Genomic DNA, 11744 nt, shown 5'->3' on the forward strand with positions numbered 1-11744 from the left:
AAACTCGAGGATGTATATCAAGTAAGGTTTACATCATTGAAGATCAAGAAGTTAGAACACATTAGGTATATTAAGCCTATCTAAACCAAATCAGATATGCATCTCAAGGTTCCAAACTCGACTATGTAGTATGGATATGTCTAGTTCACACGATTGAATCTACACAGTGCATTGGGTACATTACAATGGACATTAACGGAGACCCATATAAATGCAGGTCTCACATACACCTCATGGTCGCCAACCTCAAGGATATCTCTCGACTTTACACAATTGAGGATCAGCAAAACATTGATGATCGGATACATTGTAACTGAAAACTAACACAGACCTATTTACATTCAGTCTGATATGCACCTCAAGGTTCCAAAACTTGATTATGTATATCTCTAGTTCATACAATCAAATCTACTCGGTGCATTGGGTCCATTGAAAATGGGCACTGACACAGACCCATCTAAAAACAAGGTCTCCTATACACCTCAAAGTTGCCAGACTCAAGGATATATATCTCATGTTTATACAATTGGAGATCAACAACACATCGGGTACACTGAAACTGAACACTAACATAAACCTATTTAAAACCGAGTCTGATATGCACCTCAAGGTTCAAGAATTTTACATCGTGCGTTGGGTACATTGAAAATGGATGCTAAAATAGGTCTTATATACGCCGCGAGATTGCAAACTCAAGGATGTATATCTCAAATTTACACAATTGAAGATCAATAATATATCAGGTACGTTAAAACTGAATGCTAATACAGACCTATCTACAGCAGCTATTCTCGACTATGTATGTCTCTAGTTCACACAATTGAATCTACAAGGTGCGTTGGGTACATTGAAAAGGACATTAACATAGAAATAGCTAAACGCAGGTCTCATATACACCTCAAGGTTGTCAAACTTAAGGATATATATATTCTGAGTTTACACAACTGAAGATCAATAATATGCTGGGTACATTGAAACTGAACACTAACACAGATCTATTTACACTAAATCTGATATGCACTTCAAGGTTCGAGAACCCCACCCACGGGTATATATTAAATCCACGGTTAATATGCTCAATGTATTGTTGTTTAAACTTAAGAAATGCATCCTTGAGTGAGCTTGTGACCTTGAGGTGTAGCTCTCAAATTTAATCAACAATACATTGGGTATATTGAAAATGGATACTAACACAGACATATCTAGACCAAGTCGGATATGCACTTTATGGTTGCAAAGCATGATTGTGTATATCTGTATTTCAATTTTCACACAATTTTGCACACTGGATTGAGTACACTAAAGTACATAAAAATGAACACTAACACAAACCCATGTAGACTTTCGTCCGATACCCACCTCAAGATTCCAAAACTTGACCATGCATTTCTCTAGTTCACACACTTGAATCTACACAATGCATTGAACAGATTGAAAAATCAATGAACTCTGACACAAACCCATCTAGACCATGCTCTGATATCTGTCTCGGGGTTCTAAACCTTGACCATGCACATCTTTACTTCACAGAATTTAATCCACAGAATGAAATGGGCACATACCCATCTAGACTTCGGTCCGATATCCACCTCTCAGTTCTGAATTTTATTGGGCTAGCTTCCTCTTATCACAAAGTGACTAGCGATCCACATCCAGGTTCCGAATTTTTTTGGGACTGGCTTCCTCTTGTCAATGTGGTTAGCGCGCCTACAACTACCTTCCTACTGAGAGAAACTGCAGTTAACATAATTTAATTCACAATCCTTTGGGGTGGGGTATCTATTTCTCTAAAGATGTCCAAGACTTGCACCTGGGCAACCTGTTACTGTGTACAGTGACGCATACCCAAACTTATCATGCCATTTCAAAGACTTAAACCTAAATAGGCCATTATCACAGCCCGCTGTCACCCAACCCTCACCGGAGCACCATTGACAACGCTCCAGAAATTGACTATGCATATCTTAGTTCACACAAGTGAATCTAAATAATGCATTGGGTACACTGCAAATGAACACTAACACAAACCCGTCCACTTCAAGGTTCCTAAGCTTGACTACCAATATCTCCACTCCACGCAATTTTCAAAAAATTGAATCCAAAAACTACATTGGGTGCATTAAAAAAATGAACAGTAAGATAGGCCCATCTAGCCCCGGGTATGATGGGCCAGTGTTATTTCAAATTTTCAAGCTCATGGAAATGGAGAATTTACATCTTCACCATTTTTGAAGGATTGAATGGCTGAGAGCACGTTGACAACAACGCAGAGAAGCGCGCTGAGGATGGTAACGGCGCTGAAGCATCTGCAGACGACCAAGAAGGGATCCGTGCGGTTCACATATTTTGTTCGCAGCTCTGCATCGATCTGCCCAGCCTCTAACGCTTGCTGCACTGCAATCTGGTGTTCGTTTTGACTCATTGTGTACAGAAATCAGTCTTTTGCCATGAACTAGTGGTCTTTTTCTTAAGCTTCACGAGTTCGAGTTTCCCTGGTGATGACAGTTGCGGAGATATGAACTCCTACCCGCCCAGTTCAAGATCACAGAGTAACTACACCTGCCCTTCAACGCTAACGGAACTCCTAGTTTTCACCTCGACCTTGTTGCTTGGCCGACTTTGCTTCTTTGCAACGTGGCATTACAGCTGGCACATGACATACTTTATGGGCGTCACTATCCACGTGGCAAAAGTAAAATTTCTTGGATTTTGCTTCCCGCTTTTATTAATTTTTGCGTTAAAAGAGCAAGGAGGAATAATTGAAGTTCAAAAAACCCTCATTTCCTCTAACTTTCTTTTATTTGTCCAAAGAGCAAATAAAAACAAAACAAAACAAAAAGAAATTATTTTAATGTCTACGAGGTTAAAGATAGTCTATGGGACAGAGTGCTTCTTCATCTCCTTGATGTATTCGGTCCTTTTTTCGTGAAACTTCACAATAAATTCTCCTAACTTCTTGACTAATCCCTCGCTAAATAGATTATCCCAAGAGCTCGCTACCAGCATATCTGGATAACTTCCCCTGTTGTCTTTGATGGCGTCACATTCTAAAATGAAATGTTTTTTGTTTCCACTTTTCCAGAAGAACAAAAAATGCATACCCTTTCCTCCCACACTTCCTTTGGCCTTTTCTAGCGCCATGTTTCATAGCGGAGTTGATGAGAATTAGTCATTAATTGAGCAATAAGAATTTTGGCTCTCCAAGAGATATTGGCCTCTATGTATGCTTTTGGTTGATGATTATGAGTGGGATTAAACACTTCAATATGGTAATTTTTCTTTCTAGCTCCTTATCCCAAGTACATTTGTGGAACTTTTCCATAACAAAAGCTTTTATCTCTTTGCTATTTATGGGACACGCGTTCAAGCAAATGCCCCATTTACTAAACCATTTGTTATTTTGTTGCATCCAAGTTTTTTGCTCTTGCACAATCTATCATTAAAAACAACCTTAGGTCATCTACCATCTTCCATTTGCTCAATTTTTTTTATATACCTTATGACTCGCCCCATAGCAATTGCTCCAATAGGAGCAGTGCCCGTTTCACTTAACGAGATATCATAAGGAACTGCACTTTTCATCTTAAATTTGTTTGTAATCAAACACTTCTGAATTTTCTCAATTTGTCTCAACTGCATGTCGGAGGTACTACTAGCCCACAGTTCACAACCATAGAAAATCACCGGAATCACTAGAAGCCCAAAAAGAGTTTGAGTGGTCTTCCAGTACCATAACTCTGTCTCTTTGCACCTATTTTGAAAAGCATAAAATGCTTTCCAACCCCCCAAAGTTCTTTTCTTTCTACAACCATTCCAGCTTAGATTTTTGTTGAAGTCAATCCCGAGGTATTTGTAATCCGCAACTTCTTCCAGAGTGTTGCCTTCAAAGTAGAACTGATGTTGGTTATGGTTTCTTTTTTTAGAGAAGACCACTACTTTCATTTCGCTGATATTGACTTGCATCCCCACACTTCTACAAAAATGCTCAAGGGATAGTAAGTGCTCTTGCAAACCAAGAGTCGATTTAGCAATCAGAATAAGGTCATTTGCATACAAAAGAAGCCTTACAACAAACTTGCACAAATAGATACCATCACCCCCTTGTGAATTTAGCCACTCCTCAAGCTTGTCGATATATAAACCAAAAAGGGTAGGAGACAGTGGGCAACCTTGCTTGACCCCGATATTGCTTCTAAAACTTTCAGAAATGCCTGTTGAAGTTCTAATTTTGACTTTCACATCTTCATACAAGCTATGCACCGCTGCTCTCAAATGTTTAGGAACCCCAAGTTCCTCCATTCTCTGCTAAAGTTTATCCCTAGGAACCGAGTCAAACGCTTTTCTGAAACCAACAAAGCAACAAAAGGCTTCTTCCTTTTTCTCCCAAACTTTTTCAATGATGTGCCTTAAAGTTATGCAATGATCAACTGTGGAATGTTTAGGTCTAAAACTTGTTTGCCCTTTAGCACGCTTATCTCTTTCTTCTGGCCACTTGCTAATTTTGTTTTCTAGCATGCTTCCAAATAGCTTTACAAACAAAGGGTTTATCATGATGGTCCTATAATTGGAGGGATTATTGACGTCACTGCTCTTGAAAAGAGTTATTGCCAGACTAGTTGACCAATCTGTGGGGAGCCCTTGTTGCATGATGTTGTTGAAGATTTTTGTAATGTGAGGTGCAAGAATCTTTGAGCCCTATTTTAGATATTCTACTTTGAGTTCAGCTAAGTCTTTTGCTTTTCCAATGCCCAACTTCTTGATACCTATCTCTACCTCTTGCACTGTGAAGAGTTTAGTATCAGTGTTGACCAAGGGGGAGGGTCAACCTTGAGAACCTGCTCGTAGAGTTGTCTTGCATTGAAATTCAATCAAATAATTTTTTATTCTGTGATAAAGGTAGATAAGCGAAACTAGAATTTAGTATAAAATTTATTTTATTTTTTAATTGTATGGGGGATTGTGGAGTATTTTTTTTTATAAGGGTGTCGGAGTGTCTCTTCAAGGAGGGAGAGGAGAACACCTGCTACTCATGCATTAAAGAGTGGGAGTGGGGTGGCACGGCCAATTATCTCATGCAATTACACATGTTTATGAGTTATAACAATGTAGAGTATTAAATTAGAAATTGGTGAAATTAGTGCTTTTTTCTGGCATTGTTAGAGTTACTTTGTTTTTTTGTGGAGATTTCGTTACAACACCGGGTTGCTTGTAGGATATTTACACTCTTACACCTAGAATCATCTTATGAAAGCCCAAACCCTCTGAGTCAAGCCTTCCAATCTTCTTTCATTATAGTTGGTTGGATTCTTTGCAAAATTCAAACGGTCAAAAGGGTGAATATTCTCCATAAGACTTATTCATCCTAAAGGATAATTCATTTAATTTAAAAACAAAACCGAAAAAAAAAAACAAAACAAAAAAAATCTAGCCCGGGGTCTGCATCGATCTGCCCACCCTCTGACGCTTCCGGGTACAAAAATCAGTTTTCTTAAGCTTCACGACTTCGAGTTTCCGTGGTGATGACAGTTGCGGAGATGCGAACTCCTACCCGCCCTTCACCGCCAACCGAACTCCTAGTTTTGACCTCGACCTTGCTTGCCCGACTTTGCTTCTTTGCAACGTGGCATTACAGCTGGCACGTGACAGATATGTCAGCGATCACTGATTGTATACTCTATGGGCGTCACTATCCACGTGGCAAAAGTAAAATTCCTTGGATTTTGCTTCCCGCATTTAATAATTTTTGCGTTTAAAGAGCAAGGGAGGAGTAATTGAAGTTCAAGAAACTCTGATTTCTTCAACTTTCCTTTATTTGTCTAAAGGGCAAAGGAATGATTGAAATTCAATCAAATAACTTTTTTAATAAAATAAAATAATTTTTTTTTTTTTTTTTTTTTTTTTTTATAACAAGGTCGGATGCTATGTATTGATTGAAAAAAGAGATAAGGCATAAAGCCGTACATAGGATGCTTCAAGAGCGTTACAATTCCAAAGACACTGCTTGGGTTCCCTATCCTGAAATTGATTTCTGAAAATTCTGACTACTAAAGAACTAATACTACTATAAATCCGGACAAATTGGTGACACAAAAATTTGCATTTGCAATACATAATCAGTCAATGGAGATATGGCTGATATTTCTCGCTGTGGAGTCCTCGGGGTGCTGATCTGCTTCCATCGGCTTTGCACTTGAAGATGTTGATTTTTCTTTCTGTTTTGCTTCCAAAATTTCCCTTAGGATTGCCAGCGATTCCTCAGCATGGATACATCTGTTGCTGAGCCCATTAAACTGTTCCTGAAGAGAGTAAACCTTGTGGAGAAACAAATTCATTTCTGTACGGTATTTGGTATGGAGATTTCTGAACTGCTCCTCGAATTTTGCTTCCAGACTTCGAATCTGCTCGACATGCCTACCTTCCATATTGCGCACTTGATCTTCTAGAATTCGTTGCTGGGCTCTGACCTCATCAAATTCCGCCTGAAGGTCGCGGCAATGAAAGCATTGCTCAGATCGAGCCATATTAAAAATGAGGTGGTTTCTAAGAAGGACGGGTTCACAGAGATGTTCAATAGACTCCTTTTGTCTGCAGGATAAGAAGGGGAGGGGCCGTAAAGGGAGGCGCGGGAGGATGACAGAATTGAAAGGGGCAGGGTTAAGGCAGGTCAAACCCACCGAACGCTCTTGCAAGAGGGAGGAACGATAAGAGGGAAGGGTCTGAATATGATCGATCCGAAGAAGAAGATAAGGAAGAAGGGGGGGTGAGCCAGATAGATGCAAACTGGAAGGGCAAGATGGGAGGCAGGGTAACAGCCAGCAAGGGCACTTAGCGAGAAGCAGAAGCTGGAGAAGGAGGGGCTCCAAGGCTCTTGGCTTCCCTGCGTATCTGATCCTGAAAAAAACCGCAAGCTTGGTTAAAGTAAGAGTATACAGAGAGAAAAGAACCGATACCAGAGCAAGGAATCTCCTTGTTGACTGATCCAAAGCGCCTTCTTCGCTTCCACGGGGCTGTTCTTGATCGAAGCACTGAAGGTCATTAGGATGCCTTCCTTCAAATTTATAGATCGAAGCCATCTACAGCGCCCTGGTTTCTTATCATAGATCGGATTCTCTGTGATTATTAGATTTTTTTTTATTTCTCCAGAACGATTCACTGTGACAGCAGGATCCGTCCTCCATCTCTCGCTGTGGTTAAGATTTTTGCTTAGGATATCTACTGTCTTGAAGATCGCATCCTGAGCGTGACGGCTTGAGCACTTCATGTAGCTGTGATTATGAGTTTTACTTGGGATTTCAGCTGATCTGAAAGGCGGATCCTGGGTGTGACTGTATACGCATTTCAAGCTGTACCCTGGAGCAGAATTTACCATACCCCTCACACGCTTACTGTATTTGCGCGCTTGAGGATTGTCAGTATTGACTTGATTCATGGCAGAGGTTGGAAGAAGGCTTGTTGACTGTGCCTCAATGCCCCTTCCTGGCGCCCGACTGCATTATTAGCATGATTATCCGCTTCCCCATTGTGAGTGCGGAGGATATGGCAGAATCGAATTTTTTCAAAGTTTTCAATGAGAAGTTTGATGCGTTGTAGGTGCTGCTGAAGACTACTGTTTGCAGAGGTCCTGTAATGATTCATATGGCCAATGATGACTGAGGAATCTCCTAGGACAAGAGCGTTTTTAATTCCCTTATTTTTTAATTGCAGTAATCCTTGATACAGAGCAAGGGCCTCAGCATTATTATTTGTGTTTTCCCCTAAACTCCATTCATAGCTGCATATTTCCTCTCCTGATTCATCTAGAATGATACCTCCTGCGCCTGCTGGTCCTGGATTGGACTTGGAGGCTCCGTCAAAAAATAGGATTGGACAATTATTGCTCCTTAGCCATCTTTTGAGTTCCTGAGAAGTAAGCCTTATTTCCCAATCTTTGATCTTATGCTGAGGTTTAATGGCTTTCCTATGAATGCCATTGTGTTGACTTGGACTGCCTAGAATATACCTGATCATGAGCCTCTCTTCAATTGTGTAATCTGTTGCTTTAATTGTCCCCGAAATTTTGACAGCCATCGTCTCCTGAGCCAGTAGATGGGCACTGCTACTTGTTTTCCAGACATTACCTTCTTTATTTTGGAATATTTTCTTGTTTCTAGTTAGCCAGATTTTCCAAAGGAGGTTGTGGGGGATGATGTCCCAGGTTCTTTTAACAATCTTGCTCCGCTTGTCTTTCCAGGGGCAGTTCCTCCTCCAATCCTGGATTGTCTCAGCAATGTTTTGTTGAGGCTGCCAAGTTATGTTGCCCAGGTTGGCCATGATAGTCCAGCATTTCTTCGCAAAGGCGCAATCAAGGAATAGATGGTGGATGGTTTCCTCCTCAGAGCAGCAGTTAGGGCAAATTGAAGGACCATGTATCCCTCTCTTTCTCAGATTTTCCGAAGTGAGAATTCTGCCCTTAAGCAGCAGCCAGATGAAGAATTTGACCTTTGGGATGGCCTCAGACTTCCAAATTATTCTCCATTGATTCCAGACCGGGGCCTGATATGTATTGTTGCAGATGAATTGGTAGCCCGATTTAATGGTGTAACCTGAGCCCGTGGGATCCCATCTAAGCCCATCTAAAGCTCCTTTTTTGATAGGGGCTCTGTTTTGAAGATTTTTGAGAAGGGCTTGATAACTAGATTCCAGATTTGGGGGAATAGCTGGGAATTCCCAGCTAAGCCAAGCACCGCATTCAGCGTCCCATTTTGAGATTTGATCCAGCCTTTTGATGCCTTTGCTGTGAAGGTAATGTATGATGGGAATGGCTTCATCGACAGTGTTTAGGGGTTGGAGGCCCATGATTTTGTCAGTGGCATAATTGATACTGCTTCCATCTCCCGGAATCTTTGAGGTGTTTTGAATAAGATTGGGAATTGCTTTCTTGCATAGTTGCCAGATTTTGGTGGAGTTTCTTAAAGGGATATCAGATTCAAGGAGTCTTTGTCTATGATCCGAGAGATATTTGCATTCCATGACCTGTTTCCACCAGGCTTTTGGTTCACTAATGAGTCTCCAAGCCATTTTGATCCCAAAGGCTAGGTTTAGAATTTTGGGCATTCTGATTCCTAATCCACCTCTGTCTGGAGATTGAATTACACTTTTCCAGTTGACCAAATTATATCTATTTTTTTCTTTTTTTCCTCCTTGCCATAAAAAATTCCGGAGGATAATTTCTAGCTTGTTGTGGAACGAAGCAGGAGCTTGGTAAAGAGTGAAGCGATATAAAGGTAAGGAGGAAATACCTGATTTAAGAAGGATTAGTCTGCCCGCTGGGTTAAGCCATTGAGTCCCCCATTGCTGAACCTTTCTTTTGACTTTGTCGATTATTTCATTCCAGGTAGCCGCTTTTAGAGCACCCAAGGTGACCGGCATCCCAAGATAGGAGAAGTGATCCCAAGTTTCTTTGTATGCTACTCCAAAGATATTAGCAATATTATGAGCTGTTTGTTTGGAGATATTCCAGCCATATATGCAGCTTTTCTGAATGTTAACTTCTCCTCCAGAACACTCCATAAATTGATCAAGAAGAGTTTTGAAACGCTTTGCAATTGTGGTGGAAGCCCCACCAATAAGCAGGGTATCATCAGCAAATTGCGAATGATTAATGTTTTTAACTCCATTCCCGAACTTGATACCAGAGATGAGGCCGACTCTTCGACAGTGGTCGAGGTTGCTGCTGAAGGATTCTGCCATCAATATGAAAAGATAGGGAGAGAGAGGACATCCTTGCCTTAGTCCTCTTGAAGATTGAAAAGCTTCACAGGGGCGGCCATTAATGAGAGGCGAGATCCAGGGCCCAGAGATGCATGCAGCAATGGTGCTTATGAATTCAGGGTTAAAGCCCATTTTTCCCATAACAGCATACAAGAAAGAGTGTCTTACTCGATCGAAAGCGTTGGCTAAGTCAAGCTTGAGGACGAAACCTTTCTCTTGTCTAGAGGTGCTAGAGTGGATAGCTTCTTGGACCAAGGAGATGGAATCATGTATTTGCCTGTTAGCCATGAAGCCCCCCTGATTTTCAGATATGATGGAAGGGAGCAAGGGCTGAAGTCTAGCTGCTATGATTTTTGCAAAAATCTTATAAGAAGTGTTGCACAGAGAGATAGGCCTGAATCTGGAAAAGGAAGTGGGCCTGGTTTCCTTAGGAATGAGAGCAAGAAAGGTTGAATTTGTGAAACCTCCCATTTTCTTTTTTCTTTGGATTCCTTTCATCATTTTTACGAAATCTTTTTTTATCAAGTGCCAATGGTCCCTGTAAAAATTAATAGAGAAACCGTCTGGGCCTGGAGATTTATCTGGTTGAAGAGTCCAGATAGCTTTTCTTATCTCTTCCTCTGTTATTTCACTATTCAGCTTCTCATTCTCCTCAGCTGAGATTTTTCCTGGAAGGTGTCGAAGAAAAGCCGTATAGTCCATGGCGCCTTGAGTTTCAGTGAGAAGGCACTTGTAATGGTGGAAGGCTGCTCTTTTAATAGAATCCTGGTCATCATGCTGGCTACCTTGACTGTCTGTGATAGTAGTAACAATGTTCCTTGATTTTTTTACTGTGGCCTGCTTATGGAAATATGCCGTATTTTTATCACCTTCCTTCAGCCATATCTCTCGTGATTTGAGCCTCCATTTGATTTCTTCCGCCCTCTTAATTTGTGTTAGCTGTCCCTGCACTTCCCACTCCTTACTTTTTAGCTGATTAGTGAATCCATGTTCTTCTATTTGTTTATGTATCTCTTCCAATTTCTGCTGCACTTTTCCTTTTATTTTTTCTGGTTCTTGGTAGCTGAGTTTTGCCCAATCCTTGATTGCTTTCCTTGTGTTTCGTAGTTTGGTTTCCCAAATGTGGTTTGGGGAGCCTTCCACGTGATTCTTCCATGTATTTTCTATAATTGATTCGGCCTCAAGGCTGTCTCTCCACAATGGATTGTATCTGAATGGAATGGGTCCCAAATTAGCGTGGGTGTCCAGCTCTAATAAGATGGGGAAATGATCTGAGGCTGTGGCACTAAGGATTTTGGTGTGGCCTGCTGCAAAGGAGGAAAGCAGGGAAACATTAACCATAATTCTGTCCAACCTTTCCATAATGTTACCTGGACCCAGGCGTCTATTGTTCCAAGTGTATTTTCTATTTTTTGGAATGATGTCCATCAATTCGTGTTCAGCCATGATAATTTCCAGCTGCCTTCTAAAGGGGTCAGGTGTGAAGGTACCCCCCCTTTTCTCATTTGCGTGGAGAATTAGATTGAGATCTCCAGCAAGAATAATATTTGAATTCTGCTCCTTATCAATTTCTTCCTTTAATTCTTTCCAACATTGTTCCTTTTCCCGGAAATGGTTGGGGATATAAACATTGTAAATAATTAAGTCACAGCTTTCTTCCTTGTTGACGAGATTGGTCCTGATCCAGTTTGGATTGAGGACAGAGAATTTGGAGTTCCACTTCTGCTTATTCCACATAGTTGTGATTCCTCCAGAGGCTCCTCTGGAATTGCTACTGGTCCCTGTGAAGGATTTTTGCGCTTCTATAATTAACTGCATATCATTCTGATTTTGCTTGGTCTCCTGAATAAGAACAATTTCAGGCCTTTCTGAAAGGAGGAGGTCTTTTAGGGCAGCTGATTTAGAGGGGTGCCCCATACCCCTGCTGTTCCAAGATAAAAGCTTCATCATAAGACTTTCGAACGGAGAGGTGCTCGCCTCTCAAGTTCCTTAGC

The 11744-nt window shown here is 41.0% G+C and overlaps 1 protein-coding gene across 1 annotated transcript in view; it reads right to left on the reverse strand.

Annotated features, from left to right (window-relative positions):
* The window catches only part of LOC149138855 (vacuole protein), a 40142-nt gene extending 37566 nt beyond the window's left edge, over positions 1-2576 (reverse strand). The window contains exon 1 of the mRNA XM_089446859.1: positions 2216-2576. Within this exon, the coding sequence (XP_089302985.1) occupies positions 2216-2422 (207 nt within the window). The 5' untranslated portion in view covers positions 2423-2576. The remainder of the gene's footprint in view (positions 1-2215) is intronic.
* Between the last annotated feature and the right edge of the window lie 9168 nt (positions 2577-11744).

This window comes from Pinus tabuliformis, chromosome X (assembly GCF_031772625.1).
Source record: "Pinus tabuliformis cultivar Carrire ecotype Pingquan chromosome X, CPIR1, whole genome shotgun sequence".
NCBI classification, from domain to species: Eukaryota; Viridiplantae; Streptophyta; class Pinopsida; order Pinales; family Pinaceae; genus Pinus; species Pinus tabuliformis.